We start from the raw sequence: 17,997 nt of genomic DNA on the forward strand, positions 1-17,997 counted from the left end.
CTCACGATGCCCACGATCATAATCGTTGTGGCCGTGCTAGGAAACAAGTACCCTTTTAACACTCAATTATTTGTTTGTGCAGTTACTTTGCAATATGTGGGGAGAATCTCTCATCCTAGAACTGCTATTTATCACTTCTATGCAGATTTTAAGGGTCAAGATATATTTTTGTCTTTTTTAGTATGAATTCATTGGCCAGTATTCAATTAGAGAAATCGCTATGTGCAGCGAATCCTGTTTAGGATACGCTGCACATTCACAGCTTTCCGCCCTCTCACCCTATTCAACGCCGCAGGGGCTCGCTGCCCGTGATGGCGATTTTTATCCCCCGCGGCGAATGCTGCAGAGAGCCGGGGGGAAGGCGCAAGGCAGGAAGATGGAAGCCTCCCTGCCTGTGCCGCACACTGTGGGGGAGAAGGAGGGACCCAGGGGACACAGAGCTGACAGGGGACGCGGTGGTCCTGATCCATAAATAAATAAAATATATATATGTCCACGATATGCCGGCACTCTCCAAATGAAGCCAATGTAGGGTGCCTTCCCGGTATGTGCATACAACAATTCCAAAGGGTGGGAGGCACTCAAATAAAGCAATCAGCCAAGTAGTAAAATAATGCTGTGTATTGTGCACCAAGCGCTTTCGGGAATCACCCCGTCCTCAGGGCACAGAACACACAAGAGAGAGGCTTATTTTACTACTTGGCTGATTGCTTTATTTGAGTGCCTCCCACCCTTTGGAATTGAGATATATATATATATATTTTTTTTTTTTTTTTTTAAGGTACTTATAAGTTGGGCGCCCACTAATCTATTTGCTTAGTTTTACACGGGGCTCGTCAAGCTTCACCATAAAAGATCAACTCCATGTCGACATGGATAGTGGGGGTATGAGCGTACTGACTATAGTGGGTGCCCAAGTAACATATAATTACCAAAATTAAATATATATTTAGCAAGCACATAAATCCAAAAGCATGCGCCTTCACATAATAAAATTACAGATTTTTTGACACCAAAGAAAAAAAAAAACAGTACTTGTTTCCTAGCACGGCCACACCAATTTACATCGGGGTGGTTGTGTCGGAAAAATCGCGTCCATCGCATGCGATGCGACCGACCCGATTTTTTGATTGAATCCAATCTGGTCCCTGGGATTGGATTCAATGTAAAATATTTCCCTAGACCCCCAAATTTTACTTCGTAAACCCCACCCCACGATAGACGCCAACCCGAAGCGTGGCGAGCGGCGGCGGTGCGCGTCCTCCGACCTTTTCATTCCCCTACTATCCACATCGGCGTGGAGTTGAGAATATATAATGTGGCGAGCGGACGCGTATAACTTCACAGGTATACGCGGGGCTCGCTGCGCTCGCCACGCTTCGGGCTCGCTGCGCTCGCCACACTATGTATTCTCAACTCCACGCCGCCGTGTATAGTAGGGGAATGAAAAAGTCGGAGGACGCGCACCGCTACGCTCGCCACGCTTCAGGTTGGCGTCTATTGTGGGGTGAAGACGGGGCCATATATAATGTGAAATGGGTCATATTGGCCCATTTCACATTTTTCACATTTTTTTTTCAATGTGAGATGGACTTAATCAAGTCCATCTCATCTTGTGCCATTATAATGGCACAAGACCGACGCGATGCTCACGATTTCAATTATAAAAATTATTTTAACATTGAAGTCTATGGCAAAATCGGGGGCATCGCGTCGGGACCAATGTTAATGGTCCCGACTGACGCGATGCCCCCGATTTTGTACCTTTGCTGGCAAAATGGACCTGATTTCAAAGGAAATCGGGTCCATCGTCAGGATCGTGTACCTTAACTTAAAGGTACACGATCCCCACGATTGTGGCCATGCTAGGAAACAAGTACCAAAAAAACTTTATTTTAAAAGAACACATTCCAGTTCACCTTAAAAAGATGTCCAATGCAAAACGGTGAATCATGTCAAAAATCATTCTTAAAGCAGTTTGCCATCCTAGCATTGAATACACTAGGAAAACCCCATTGAAATATACCAGCGAATTGCAGCGAGCATCAAACTGAGAACGGTCTGGCTTTCACTGTTTGCCTTCGGTGAACAGTGGACATAAAATAGGGTTAATCAGAATTTCAGTGAAAACGGTTCACCACAGGGAGTGAAAACAGTCTGATTCACCCCCCAAAAATGGTGAATCGGGGCATTGAATACTACCCATTGTGCATCAACATGAACAGAAGATTAAATCCTAGCCATTAAGCTATGAATCTATCTGTGACTAATACAATATTATGGTGCTAAATTTATTAAAAAATGGTTATAGATTACTGTCCTAAATGTTTACTCCATTTTGTAATGTACTGCATAACTAAGGTTAGTTCTACAGTACAGGACAGAATGTGGGAATGATGGGCATCAAAATATGAGGTAACCCTTGCGATGCCTGCTGTCAAGGATTTCGCTCTGCAGGAGCAGTGTTTTCTTAAGCTGGCCATACATCAGAAAGATCGATCTTAAGATCGATTGCGCTCATGATTGTGTACAATTTCCCTTGAAATCCCCGGCAGTCCTTGGTGGTTTTTGGACACACAATCTACACACAATCGATCATACAATCAATCATACAATCCATCTACTGCATGATTGTGTACACAAGATGTGCACACAATCTGCATACAATCCATCTTACAATCAGTTGAGATTGTATGATTGGGTACAATATCTTTCTGATGTATGGCCACCTTAAGACTACACTCTGGTTTGTACACACAGAACTTTTTAAAGTGTATCCTCCACTGTAGCTAACTGAACATAACAATACACCCTTTTCTGATGGAGGGGGATCCTCTTCTCCATTCACCTCAGTTTGAAAGCAGCTAGATGTTAATACTGATAAATACCATGCATCCCTCTTAGGGGGGGGGGGGGTTGACGATCCTCTTCTCCACCTTAGTAATGATCTCAAGATTACCAACTTTAGGAGGATCGGATCCAATATGATGAATTAAATGTACTCCAATAGCATGAATAGCCCCAAAAGACAAGGACAATAGTATATGGTGTAATACCATTTAATGAAACAACAGCTAAAACCATTACATTAAAATAATGGGGTGAAAAATTATAGGAATGGCCCATTACCAAAGATGGTGGAGAAGGCCGTTCTCAAACTCGCATAATAAAACAGTGAGTCCCAAGAGTCAGTCTGACTAGGGATGGCAGGAACAGGTCCAGATCCACACAAATTCCCCCAGTCCAAATTATGTACTCCAAAGGAATATGTCCCAGTCTCATTGGTAGGGGTTTATATACTAGCCCGACCAATCCCAGTCCTCATTAGTGATTGACATTATTATTGAGCAATGGTATCTAAACAAACAGATCTAACCTAGAAGCACAAGGTCGCCTAACCCAGTGGTATCCACATCCCCTGCAGTGATGGTAGATCTTGAATCTGCAGAGATCCCATTCTTGTACAGTAGGAGCAAGTTTCATCTTTGCTCCTTTGGCCATGGCTAGCCATGGCTATTCTATTGTTCTCAGCTGCAATACGTATTGTATTGCAGCTGAGAACAATAGAATAGCCATGGCTAGCCATGGACAAAGGAGCAAAGATGAAACTTGCTCCTACTGTACCTGTCCTGTTTTAGTCTATAAAGTCCCAATTTAATGGCACTGTCCTGTAAAACAGCATTCACCTTCTTGTCAGTAAACCGATGGACATAATATGGTAACTGCGCTTCTTAAAGTGACAGATACCTGTTGGTGTCTATCACAAATTTCTATTTCTCACCTCATACCTCTCCGATCGCTCCTTCTCCGTCTCCACTCCGAGCTCCTCCTCTCCTACTACCCCGCAGCCAGTCGGTGTTCCCCAAGGGTCAGTCCTTGGCCCTCTCCTCTTCTCCCTCTACACCACCTCTCTGGGCACCCTCATCAGTTCCTACGGCTTCCATTACCACCTTTATACTGATGATACCCTAATCTATTTCTCCTACCCGACCTATCCCCATCACTCCTGTCCAAGGTCTCCGAATGCCTCACGGCCATCTCAGCCTGGATAACCCAACGCTTCCTGAAACTAAACATGGCTAAAACGGAAGTTCTAATCTTCCATCCCCTCTTCTCCCACTATCTCAATCAGCATTGGTGAAACTGAGATCACCGCCCAAACGCGCTGCCTCGGTGTCATCATTGACTCCTCCCTCTCTCACCCCCCCCCCCCCATTCGTGCTCTCTCAGTCTTGCCGCTTTCACCTCCGCAACATCTCGCGCATCAGACCATTCCTCTCCACTGAAGCGACCAAACTTCTCATTCACTCTCTTGTCATCTCCCGCCTTGACTATTGCAATATCCTTCACTCCGGGCTACCTCTCGCCCGCCTCGCCCCTCTCCAATCCATTCTTAATGCTGCTGCTAGGCTCATCTTCCTCTCCCTCCGCTCTACCTCTGCCTCCCCCTCTGTCTGGCTCCCCATTCGTTTCCGAGTTCTTTTTGAACTCCTCGCCACCACCTACAAGGCCCTCTCCTCCTCCACCGCTCCTTACCTCTCTTCACTGATCTTTATCCGCACTCCCTCCCGTCCTCTTCGCTCCGCCGCCTGACCTCTCACCTAATCACCTCCTCCCACTCCCGTTTCTAAGACTTCTCTCGTGCTGCCCCCCCCTGCACTTGAACAACCTCTCGCCACCCATCAGGCTTTCTGATTCCCTTACCACCTCCAAGCGCTCCCTCAAATCCCACTTCTTCCGACTAGCCTATCCCTCCTCCTCCTAAACTCTTTCGCTCCTCCTATCCTGCCTACCCTACCCCTCCATCTGTTCCCATCCGTTCCTACTTATCCTATTGTTTTTCGTTCGTCCACCCACCTCCTTTTAGTCTGTTAACTCTTATGAGTAGGGCCCTCCTTCTTCACGTACTCACCCTACCTCTTTACCTCACCAGTGCTCCTGCCCTGTTCTTCCCTTCCTCTACTTCATCTTCAGTCTCCTCGACAATTTCGACACCTACTTCAGAACTGATGCTGATTTTTAGTTCTACCAGCTATACCCCTATTTATGCTGTATTTTATCAACACTGTACGTTACCTTGTAATTTGTTTTTTGTTTGCTATGTACGGCACTGCGGACACTTTGTGGCGCCTTATAAATAAACAAACTACTACTTCTATAGATGCACTGATTTATAACCTGCTGGTTACCATGGTTGAGTGAAAACCTTGATGAGCACCATGTATAGTCCGGCATGTTCCCTTCCACTTGGATTTAATCACCGTCAAAAGGTGACTGCTAATCATTTAACTTGGAGCTTGGTTTCTGAGTCATAAATCTCCCTAATCAAATATGTCAGGGAGGAAGACATACGGCCTTAGCAACATGAGGTATATTCTGCAGCTCCCACTTCCTAATCAACAGCACAATGTAAAGAATTGAGTCTATAAATAGAATTAGCTACTGTTTGTTTTATAGGGGCCCTCTCCATAAACCAGGAGGCACAGGATGTTATTGGGAAACTAGATAAATGTCCAAAATACTTTGGAATGAAAGTTAAATGGTACAATAATGTATACCTTAACTAGTAATATAGTGTTCTGAAAAAGAATAAAAAAATGTAGTGTACTTTGTTCGTTTAAGATAAGAGATATTTGTATCTGTAAAACATCAAATAGTGTATGTGTGCTTAAAGCCAAAGCAAACTAGAAGCGCCAAGCATGCAAGACTATGATACTTTTTTCGTAGAACGGCGCCCACGATTTTAATCTTATGCCATTGTTTTGATCGCATCGCATGCGACCCGATCGCATGCGATGCGATCAGACCTGATTTTTTTTAATTGTACAGGCACCCTGATGGGTGATTTACTATGTTAAATGCACCCCCATTGTTAAAGCCACCCCCACTATGAACGCCAACCTGAAGCGTGGCGAGCACCAAGAGGGGTGGCGGTACGCATCCTCCGACCTTTTCATACCCACACTATCCACGTCGGCGTGGAGTTGATTGTATATAATGTGGCGAGCGCAGCGAGCCACTGAGCCAGAAGCGTTGCGAGCGCAGGGGATTACTTCACATGTATTCCGCATGCCCTCGCGGTGCTCACTGCGCTCGCCACACTATGTAAAATCAGCTCCACGCTGACGTGGATAGTGGGGGTATGAAAAGGTCGGAGGATGCGTACCACGCTTCGGGTTGGCGTTGATAGTGGGGGTGGAGTTAATAGGGGTGCATTTAACATTGTAATCACCCATCAGGGTGCCTGTACAATTAAAAATCCCATTGTATGCCATTGTAATGGCATGCGATGCGACGCAATATTAAAATTGTACAGTTTTAATTCACATTCTTAGGACCCGAAAATCGGATCCCATCGCATACCTTAATTAGTGGTATGCGATGGCATACGATGGGCGCCGTGCTAGGAAACAAGTACCGACTATTTCTTAGTATGTTTCGATGATAACTTAAATGTAGAAGCTATATTTTAAATTTAAGAGTTGTGTATCATATGTCCAGTACACAAAGTACAGTCTACATTATTATGCAGTCGTACTGAAACAGTTTTACTTAACAGGATGTAATTAACAAACCTCTATTTGTTAACAGTTGCTATAATTTGCTAAATCTAAACTCATGTGGCAAGTAACACATGAGATTTTACAGATTTAAGTCAAAGTGAAGAAATTAGCAAATCACATGATTGGGTAGCTTGTATAACCACCTATAGCAGAATTAACTTGAAAGTGGTTATTTTCTGTAGGAGGTTCTATTACATCATATAATGTGAAACTTTGTCCTATTTCAGTGCTTTAGCTCAGTGGTTCTCAACTTTGGTCCTCAGGTACCCCAAACAGTGCACGATCTACGGGTCACCTAGCAAGGTGCGCTCATTATTCACTGACACATTTTAAAAGATCACAGGTGGAGCTAATTATTTGACCTGTGATTCTGTGTGGAGACCTGAAAATGTTGGGGGTACTTGAGAACCGAGGTTGAGAACCACTGCTTTAGATCGTTGATGTTAATTTGCTTGTTTACAGGTCCCACCACAGCATCTCAGCAGGGCTAAAGTCTGGACTTTGATTTGATTGTTTCAAAACCATTGACTATCCAGAGAAAAGTGTTCTAGAAGTCTTTTATGTGGCTCTGATGCGATTTTTAAAACATAAATCATTTTTTTTATTGTTATTTTTTGTGGGAATATTTTATACTGGCTATCTAGTGAAATCTATACTTGCACAGTTTTTTCCCCCTGTTTTTCATGATCGGTACATTAACTTGTAAAATGTTGACCTAGCCCTTTTGGTCCCCGGATGCAGGTTTAAAGGTGGGAGAGGCGGAGGTCAATTTCCAACATCACATCTTGCCCGCATGCATCACAAGTTTTCCCTCTCTCCCCAAGAGGTGTGAGAAAGTACATGAAATGACAGCACTTTTGTAAATGGCAGAGGAGTGTACAGTAAGGTATCTTCAATGATGCCCAGCGGCGCTTCTTGCATAGTCTTATCCCAGATGAAGTGACATAATTCAATTAGATACTAGTGAACCACCCGCAAGTAGCCCTGGGGCAGCAGTTCTTTCTATTTCTACTCACCTCTCCATAGGTGCCATTGTATAGGTGGCTTGACCGAATTAAAGAGATGCATTTCACAGGTTTTCAAGATTGCAGTGTAATTCGATTTGTTCTTAATAGGCACCTGATGGAGTAATTCAATTGTGTTGTGCGCCCATTAATTATCATGCTTAGCACAACTGAATTGTGCAGTCAAGCACCCATTAATTAAAGCTGTGCTTGATTGCTCATGAAATAGTGGACTCAAAGTGTTGATGCAGTGATAGTCAAACTATGAACTTATTTTAAAAATAAACTTTAATTTGGAATATCTGGAGGTACAAAATGTATATTGTTGATGGGAATTGTGTCCAGCTTTGGGCATCAGTAAATAGTTTTGTGAAAATACATAATCAGCCTGGAGGTTACAGAATGCTATACCTGCTGAATGCGCTTTTCTGTAACTGAAGCCATTGGTGGTAGACGTTGCATAGAGTCATTGAGGGATTTAGCATTTTAAAACCACCTTCGTATGTTATGACTCCTAAATTGTGCGGTAATTTTGCACAAAATTATTTACTAGTTTATTATAATTTTGGCATTTCTTAATCTTCTTCCTTTACTACTTATAAATGATAAACCTTTATATATGCTGTTTGTTTTCGCAGTATGCCGCGACTTTGCAGTACTGGAAGACCACAGTCTTGCGCACAGCTTGCAGGAGCAGGAGAGTAAGTATTAAATACTATAATGTCCATGCGATTATAAAATACAAAAAAATTTCTGTAGCTAAAAATATACTTATACAGGTATATAAATGCTTTACTTACTTAATTTACATGGCATGTCCCCAATCCTGAATGTCACTTTTATTGATTGAAAGACTGATAGTTTGTTTTTCAAATTTTGAGAATTCAACCACCTTACAGTGAATCTATTCCTATTCCTGTACAAATGTGAATGTTAAATTTCCTTATAAACTTTCAAAACAAACTTTCTTGTTCCAGTTATTCTTAGGGATAAGAATAATAAATGCAACAGAGACTCCTATTAAAAATAGAAGATTTATAATGTATAAAGAATCTGCTTTTATTATTTTTAGTCTACAAATTACATAATAAAATCAATTAACAATTCTACAAACTTATCAACAGTATACTGTAGGTGGTGGTTGGTTTGGCACAGTGTTATGCAGCTCTGGAAGTAGGCAAGAGCAGGACACACACGGTACAGTAGACCAAATAAATGCATCCATGCAAACAAAGCGAAGTGTGGGCTCATGGTAGAGAGAGCTTACATTCTAAGGGTGCGTACACACGGGTGCAATTTCAGCACATATCGCTGGGAATATGGTCGCTGAGCGACCATATTGCCAGTGATTTGTGTGTGCTGTCGGCGATGAATCGCCGGGTGCGCGCTCCCGTGTGCAGCCCCTGATGGTCGCTGGTCGCAGGAGCATGCTCCTGCGACCAGCGACTTCCCCCGGCGCTGAGCAGGAGGTCAGCGGAGATCAGCGGCAGAAGGATTCCCTTCTGCTGCTGCTCCCTCCTCCGTTCGGGTCTCTCTCGCCCCCACCGAGTGATAGCAGCAGCGTCTGCTGCTGCTGCTGCTCCCTCGCTACCTCCTCCGTACGGGTCTCTCTCGCCGCTGCTCCCTCCCTCCTCTGTTCGGGTCTTCCCCCCCACTGCGTGCTAGCAGCGAGCAGACGCTGCTGCTCCCCCCCCCCCCCCGCCCCCTGACAGTAGCAGTGTCCTTTTCATCGCTGATGAAAAGGAGACACTGAGCAATATGATTGCTGGCAATATATTGCTAGCAATATATCGCTAGCAATCATATTGCACCATGTGTACACAGCATAAGGTACAGATCACACTTAAAGCAGGAGGAGTATCGGGGATATCCTATTACCCACGATCATTGATAGTCTGTAATATGCTTGCTTGTAGCTGTCTAATTGACCCAGAAAAGCCGTTCGTGTCACTGCTTATTGGAGATATTGTTTTGTCTGCCTTAGCTAAAATGGGGCTGCGGCGGCTGAAGGTTTCACTGAACAAAATGCAGTCTATTTACCTACAGTCAAAATACAACATGTTCAAAATGCCCAGAAGGTCAAAATGTTGACATAATGTCATAAATTTCATATGAATTGTTTCGTGATTTCTTTTCCTTTGAAACAGACTTGTTTTTACTTCAATATCTAAGTGGGCACTATAGATTAGAATAGTGGGATGCTGTATACTCATACGGTGTCCATGTTGACAGAGACACCAAATAAAAAAACATGTCGACTTTTTGACATGTTGACAGTTTAAATGTCGGGATTTTGACTGTCTGCCAATGCGTGTCGGCATTTTGCCTGTCTGTATTTTGAATGAAATCATACTGAACCCCAGCAAACAGTGGTATTTTCAGGAGAGCGCATGCTTTTTATTGGGTGATCCAAATAGGATAATCGGGAAAAATTGTAAAAACCAGTAGTTTTTCGCACTCGATATTTTGCGTGCATAATACTGTTGTATTATTATCATTTAGTTATATGGTGCCACTGAGAATACATAGATGAAAGAAAAAGAGAAATATAACTTACCATGTACTTATTTTCTCATTACTGTAAAGACAGTTGCAGCAGGGGATAGGACACTGATACAATTATCAGGGTTGCATATATGTATATTCTAAGAAAAACGCACGAGGAGAGAGAGAGAGAGCCCTGCTCTTGAGAGTTTACTTTGTAGAGGTGAGTGTGGCAGACAGACTGGGTTGACATAGAAGGGATAGAAGTGAGCATGTGTTGCTTCATGAGGAATTGAGACAGTTGTGCAGGTCCATTAGTATGGGCATTATAGGTCGGAGTAGTGTAAGTGGTTCTAAATGGATTTTCAGAGCTTATTTTAAAATTTGAAGGGTTAGGGAGAGACTGATCACATGGTCAGGAGCTCCATACGCCGCCACTGCCCTCATCCGCTCCTATCCCTCTCTCCCTGTTGCAAACGGCCCGGCGACATTGTATGTTTTTTTAGGAGTCTATTTTTAATGTTCACTTTACCATGTATGTTCTGAGACAATTGCTATTTGCATACTAGTACACATTTCATAGCTGAATCTTGGCTTCTAAAATTCGCCTTCCATTTTTTACTTTTGTAACTGTTGACATTTCTTGTAATTAAATAAATATAGAGCTAGAATAATATTATCAAATCGTAGAACACTTGCAATACCCAGTGGCTCTACTAAATCAAAACCCCTTTTCATTTATTACTTTATTATTATTATTATTATTATTATCTTCTCCATATATTATGCACTTTTCTTAGAACTTTCATGTCCATATTAGTTAGAAGTGATCATTATATGACACTCTTATTGTGTTGTGCTATTATTTGTATGGTCATGTGATGATAGAGCTTGTTATCTACAAGTGAAAGTGATTACAAATGTTTTCTTGGCATAGGTTCATGGGTTAATAATTTTCTGCTTATAGTTGAGCATCATCTATCCACCAATATCCAGAGGAACCGCTTGGTAAAGCATGACCTAAAAGTGGCGAAACAGCTTCAGGAGGAGGAGGATCTCCGAGCACAAGCACGCGTCAAAACCCATCACACTGAATTGTGAGTATTCTAAATGGGCATGTGCAATGGAACGTATAAACTAAAGGTACCATCATTTTAAGTGGTGCCTTGAATTATGATTTTTTTTTTTTAAGTAGAAAACAAAATCACACATATTATTAATGGTTTCTTTAAAGTTATTTGATTAAATAGTTTCCATGCAGTCACCATAGGATTGACATGTACAGGAAGATTACATACACAATGCTAGGGTTAGGTGTAGAGTGGAATGTAACTCTAAATCCCATAGTCGGCATGTCATTTGTCGACATTCACAATGTTGACATTGCCAGTTTTGATATTTGAAATGTCAACTTTGCAGAACATGGCAACATAATATACCACACCCCATTGGACAGTTGGGTATCAGATTTCATTCTAGAAAGTGATTTCTATTGGTGTTGAGGCAATGGGGGAATATAATATAGTACATGTTAGGGTTCAATGTATAAGCAGTATAAACACTTTATCTGTTCTTAGGCGGTGGCATCATTTACAGTAGATTCAGCTTTTAAGACTCCAACTTCTGTGGTACAAATTATTTATTGGTCCGGTTCCAAATATTTTTGCTGACAGTCATTCATTTAAGTTTAGAATACCAGTTACTATAAAAGTTTTTATTTATTTTTTTACGTTTTTATTTGTTCTTTTTCTTCCAGAGAAATTCTAGATGGTGAAATTGCTCAGGAAATTCAAGATAAGTTGGTGATTGAAGCAGAAATCAGACGCAGACAGGAAGAAAAGGATGAGGTAAATATAAACAGTCCTCTAAAATTACTTTTGCTTCAGTGGCTGAGGGTGAAATATAATGCAAAGGGGATTCCCAACAACAAATAAATGTAAACAAGATTACATAAAAATGTTTATTCAACCATCAATTCTGGGAATGTTGAACCCATTTGAACCTGCTGACCATGTCGACCAAATGGTGTTAGCCTATGACTGTCGATCTAAACACACCCTAGGGCAGCGGTTCTCAAACTGTGGGTCCTGATCCCAAAGTGGTTCCAGACCATCTCAGCATGGGGTCCACAACTCCATATTGCTGACCATCAGTCTGATGACTTTTTCTAATCTCAGACAGTGATTCAAGGAGTCTGAACAACCTGTTGCGTTGTCAGTTAATAGTCTCCTCACATCATTCTGTGCCTCCACAATGCTGCCATGTATGTGCGGCCTGCTGACTACACATGTGATTTAATGACCTTCTGCAGTAACTTGCTGGGGTCCTGTCATTATTGTCATTGTCTGATGGGGTCCCAGAGCAAAAAAGTTTGAGGACCCCTGATCTAGGGTATAAAGGTTTAATATGCGTTATCTGCCATTTTATACAAATTACTTAGCAAAAATATAAATAATAATCCTACAGTAAGTACCTAGATACTATATGCAAACCAAGACCCAAAATGCACAGGAGGGTAATTGTGCCATATGGCACAAAAAGATATGTGCATGAGGGACACCTCTGTATAGAACAGTTTTTTTTAATGTGAAAAAAAAAAACACTCTGAAAAATTGTATGACTGTGTACTTGGATGGGTACATGAAATCATAAATCTGCCCAGATAAATGGATCCTGCTAGGTGGAAACTGGCTGCCACATTCGGACTTTCAAAACCATCCCAGTTTGATTTCTGTAGCTGGCAATCATTAAATTGAAGCATTGCTCTATCTGGCATCACGCAGTCCTGATATAATACAGCAGGTTTTCAGAGTGCTCATATTTCACTGTAATACATCTTTGAAGTAATAGCCCCTAAGACCAAATCCAACTTTGGATTCTTGCCAGCAACGGGAAAATCTCTTATCTGACCCAAATGAAAAGTGAATGAAAGTGTCCACTCCGCAATATAAAGTAATATGTCACCATTTACCTAAAAAGTTGTTAAAGCATTTGCTCTCACTGTGGATGAAATAAATAAATTTCCTGAAGTAGAAAGTACCTTCCATCTTTTATCCATTGGGCGGTATTTATTGCTCTTTTGCAAACTGTGGCGGCGAGCAGTGCTGATTGCTCACCATCACAGCTCGCGGGTCAGTATTCAACTCTCCGCCCTGCACATGCCGTTTTTACAGTGAGGTGGAAACGGTGTGTGCGGTCGCCAAAACAGCAAGACTCGTGGCTAAAAGCAGTGAGCTCCCTGTATTAGCAGAGAACATCGCCATCCAAGGACAGCAAGGATTCCCCCGGAATGTTGAACGGGGTGAGCGGCCAGCACGAGGGTTAAACGGTGAGGGGGGGGTTTGTTTCTGGCAATCCTCACCATTTGACCCCCCTCGCCGGCCACATTGAATGTGGCCCATTGTGTTACACAGAGGAAAGATATAGCTATGATGTCACCATCTCTTAATTGTACATTTTGTGGCTTGCCTTTCATTTGTGTGTCTTAAGCCCAATATTCTAAAAAAGTAATGAATCTACATTAAGTAGCTCAATGGCAAACGTATATAATGGAATCCATTATGTTCAGTAATTTTTTAAAAGATGAAATATCACTAAAGCAATTGAAGAATTAAAGGCTCCCATCCACTAGTGCGACACATTGCTGCGGCAGATCGCATAAAAAGTGACACATTCGAATGTCATTTACATGCGATTGTAATGTGAGGCACGTTCCCGAGCTCCTCGCGTCGTAGATCCTACGGGCTGCCGTTAATAATTGTCGTAGCCCCTGCTAGGATTGCATACAATGTACTGTACTTGATCGTGTCCCCCGGGGAGCCACTAGGTGAGATGGCAGGTATCACATGCGTGGTACCGCATGCAATACCTTGTCCTAGTGGATGGGGGGCCTTTAATTTGAGGGGAGGTATAAGTGTAGTATACTTCCCAACTCTCCCTGCATGTCCCTGAGAGTACCTGAATAGTGGGTGTTCTCTATGAAGAGTCTAGCAATCTCCCTGAGGCTAGGCCACATGGGCACAATACCGTGCTTATACCATCTCTCTGCTTTCCATGGAGGAAACACTGGTGAGAAGAGTAAGTATTAGTGTGTGTAGTTGGGGGTGATTTGTGCTCAGTATGGGGCACTCCGGCATACACACTATATATAACAAATCAGGCTGATATTGTTGTAGTGTGTACCCATTCCAAGATGCTAGAAACTAGAGTCCATCATGTTTCTAAGTAATGCAGTCACACCTATGGTATAAAGATGTTACTTTAAAGGGTTCAAGGACTAAATAGCTTGAAAAAAATCTGTTTGTCTACACGTAATTGGAGGTTAGATTACTTTATAAATGTGATAATCTATGTAGCACTTTCAGGACTCACTCATAATTGGACACATAATTCCTTTGTATTGCAACATTCCTATGTAAAATACATTTCTTAAACTGTCTGCATGTTCACTGGCATCTCTCTGCATATAGGTGCCAGCTGTCTGGGTGCTGTGGTGTCTTCAGCACCCCTGAAATTTTGTAGTGCTTCAGCAACTAATCCAAATGATGAGGGATGGCATAAAATGAGCACTTCCTATCATTTTATAGCGTTTTCTCCTGTGTATATATGTCTGGGCAATGTGCCATGTGTCTATAATTTCATTAGGATACTACCTTGTCATTAAGTAATGACTTGATGACCTACTCACACACTGCACCTGCTGTTTCTCTTCCAGTCAGACCATTAGATTTTATTCACTTTGAACAATGCTTTTTGCATGCAACATTCTCAGAATGCAGGACCAGATTGCCTTGTCAGCTACTGTTTAACTGGCATCAGCACAAACTAATGTGATTACTAAACAGTATAGAGGGGCTTTCTTATCCAGGACTGTTCTCTTAGGAGCAGGTCTCTACATGGTTGTTAACCCTAAAGGGCCCTACATACGCAGAGATGTGTGCCAGAGATACATAACGGGAGATTCAGCACAAGAGATTTCACTCTTGTGGCTCATTTCAGACAATGAGCCACATACAGAGAGATTTGTGTCAGAGATTCAAATTGGGAGATTCAGCACGGGAGATTTCAAATCTGTCACAGAAAGTGAAGTACAACACTGCACTTCATCACAAAAATGTTATTATTACTGAACATTACTTATTACTCTTTAATAAGTATTCTTTCACCTCCCCCTAATATTGCCCCCCCCCCCCCCCCCAAAAAAAAAGTGAATCATTGGTGGCTAGTGGTTCCCCCTGCACCGACCGACCCCCCCATATGCAAACTTTTAAACATTGATGGTACAGTGGGAACGGATATAAAAAAAAATACTTACCAAGTTCGGGGTCCAGCGTCTCGTCCTGTCATACAGACAATCATTTTGTAAAATAAAAAAATGGCATGGGGTCCCCCCCCCCCAGGCATGACCAGCCCCGGGCTTTTTGAGTGGTCCTGGTCCCCAAAATCCAGAGGACAAAGTGCGTGGGGTCCCCCGGATTTTGGGGACCAGCACCAGGCTCTTGAGCTGGCCCTGGTTTCCAAAATACGGGGGGACAAAATGAATAGGGGTCCCCCGTATTTTGGAGACCAGCACCAGGCTCCACTAGCAGGGGGTGTAATGCCATAGCCAGGGGACACGCTTGATGGTGTCCCGTGGCCAAAGCATTACCCACCCTAACTAGTCAGCCCAGGCCGGGAGTTTTTGGGGAGGTGGGGACCCCCCAAATAAGGGGGTCCCCCTCTCCAAGGCACCCCAGGCCTGGGCTGCAGCCCGGGGCTATCCCCTGCACCCCTGGGCGGTGGGTGCAGGGTTGATAGCTTGTTTAACAGTAATATTGTCTTTTACAGTAGGACTACAGGTCCCAGCAAGCCTGCCCCACATGCTGGTACTTGGGAGAACCACAGGTACCAGCATGTGGGGCATTAAAGGCCCGCCGGTACCTATAGCCCCCCTGTAAAGGAAATATTAAAATAAAACACATAAACACTGGTTTTAAAATATTTTATTAATCTGATTCTTCTTTTTTCACCCAGGGGAGCTCAGCCCCCCAGGGCTTCTGCGGCATCTTCACCTGGGGGCGGCAGCCGCCTAAGCTCTTTTGCATGGCTGCCGCCTCCCAGGGCTTCTGCCTCTTCATCTGTGTTCTTCACCTGGGGGCGGCGGCCTTTTAAGCTCTTTTGCATTGGCCGCGCCTCCCAGGACTTCAGGAGCTCTTCTCTCCTTATGAACAGACAGAGGAAAACAGGAAGCGACGCGACGGCCGCATCAACAACTAAGGGCGGAAGTGACGTTCCGACCTAAGGGCGGAAGCCAGCGCGCTCCAAGTCCCAGTTTCCAAGTATATAAGGAGAAGTGGCAGAGGTACCAAGCGTATTCAGCATCCTGACGAAGCCTCATGCAGGTGAAACTAGTTGATATCTGAAACAGCTTGGAGCCCATTGGACCTGTGCAATTCACCACGTGGTCCATCAGGGAAGTCTGCCGGCAGACCCTCAGCCATTCTGGTAAGCAACCTACTTTATGGATACAAGTTGAACATTGCGCATAAAAAGACCCAAGGTTGAAAAAAACCTATTCCAATAAGGGAGAACTAATTACCCTGAAAAGGACATTGGCACACATCACTTTAAAAAGGAGATATTGAACCTCAGTGCCTGTGATTGATGTTTTATGTATGTTTGTCTTGTATTGTTAAACCATCCCCCAGTGTGTATACCGGTATTAGCTAACTTTTATTGATTTCAAACTGATTATTGTTTTTTTTAAATAAACTGCTATTTCTCAAAAAATAAAACTGATATTATTTCTATACTACAAACAGTATAGTGTATTTCTTTCGGCATATGTATAGTTTTGCGCAGAGTATAAACCCCCTCTCTTCTCTCCTTCTCCGCCGTCGGACTGACTGCCCCTACCCCGTCTCGAGCTGGCTAATATAGCCAGCTCTAGGGGGCGGGGCAATGACGCGGCGAGCCGTGATTGGCTGGCCGCGGCCATTTTGAAATTTAAATTTTTTTATTTTATTTTTTTTTATATGTCCGCCGCGCTGCCGCCCCGCTGCCGCCGAGAGGTGAGGTGGGGGTGGCGATGGGTGCTACAGCTGGTGGGGGAGGGGGGTCAGGGGTGGCGGCGGCGGGTTCTGCGGCGCGGGGTGCGGCGGGTCTGCGGCGTCCGCAGTCGCTCGGCCCTGCTCATCTGCCCGCAGCCACACATGCGGGAGATGAGCAGGAGCTTTCTGAGCGACTGCTCTGTATTGTACAGCCCGTCCGTTCTGAATCTTGGACAGATTCAGAACGGCGGGTGCGCGCATGTAAATCGCTGTGTGGGCTATATACACAGCGATTTACATGCATCTTCAGGCATTTTCTGAGCGATTTGTTAGAATCGCTCAGAAAATGCCTGAATATCGTGCTGTATGTGGGGGCTTTTAGTTCCCCTTTATTTCTGCTCATGTCAGTCATCTCCTTTTTAACATCTGGTATAAATAAATGTACATTTAGTATTTCATTTACTGTTGGGTACTTCCCTGTGTTTATGTAATGTGATGTATTTGGTACACTGCAAACCTACAGCTCACAAGAGAATGTATTTAGAATACCAGTGGTCAGAATCCCAAAGCTTACAATGCCAATGGATCCTGATGGTGAGTGTTAGGGTTCGTTTTTGGGTTAGGCTGTGGAATGGGTCGGTGAAGATTAAAATACTCACTGGAATCTGTCAGAATTTTTCTGGTGGTATTCTGACCATCTGAATCCTGATGCATAAAGATACATGGTGCAAGTCATCATGGCCGCCGCTAGTAATGTTGGGGCCCGGGACTGATCTTCAGCCAGGGCCCCCAGCGGCACCCCCCCCCCCCCCCTCACATGCCAGTACCCAGCCAATAACTATTACTTACCTGCTGTTACCAGCATCCCAGCATCTTCTCCCTCCAGGCGTCGGGACTCGGACGGAGCACTCACTGCAC

At 43.5% G+C, this 17,997-nt stretch overlaps 1 protein-coding gene across 3 annotated transcripts in view; it reads left to right on the forward strand.

Annotated features, from left to right (window-relative positions):
• Positions 1-17,997, forward strand: part of CCDC50 (coiled-coil domain containing 50) — a 58,915-nt gene that overhangs the window by 11,579 nt on the left and 29,339 nt on the right. For all 3 annotated transcript variants that reach the window (XR_014471778.1, XR_014471779.1, XM_083177547.1), the window contains exons 2-4: positions 8,206-8,268; positions 11,019-11,148; positions 11,808-11,898. Coding sequence is in view for 1 of the 3 variants with exons in the window: in XM_083177547.1 (XP_083033673.1) it covers positions 8,206-8,268; positions 11,019-11,148; positions 11,808-11,898 (284 nt within the window). In the remaining 2 variants the exon portion in view is untranslated. The remainder of the gene's footprint in view (positions 1-8,205; positions 8,269-11,018; positions 11,149-11,807; positions 11,899-17,997) is intronic.

This window comes from Crinia signifera, chromosome 3, assembly GCF_055691185.1.
Source record: "Crinia signifera chromosome 3, ASM5569118v1, whole genome shotgun sequence".
Taxonomy (NCBI): domain Eukaryota; kingdom Metazoa; phylum Chordata; class Amphibia; order Anura; family Myobatrachidae; genus Crinia; species Crinia signifera.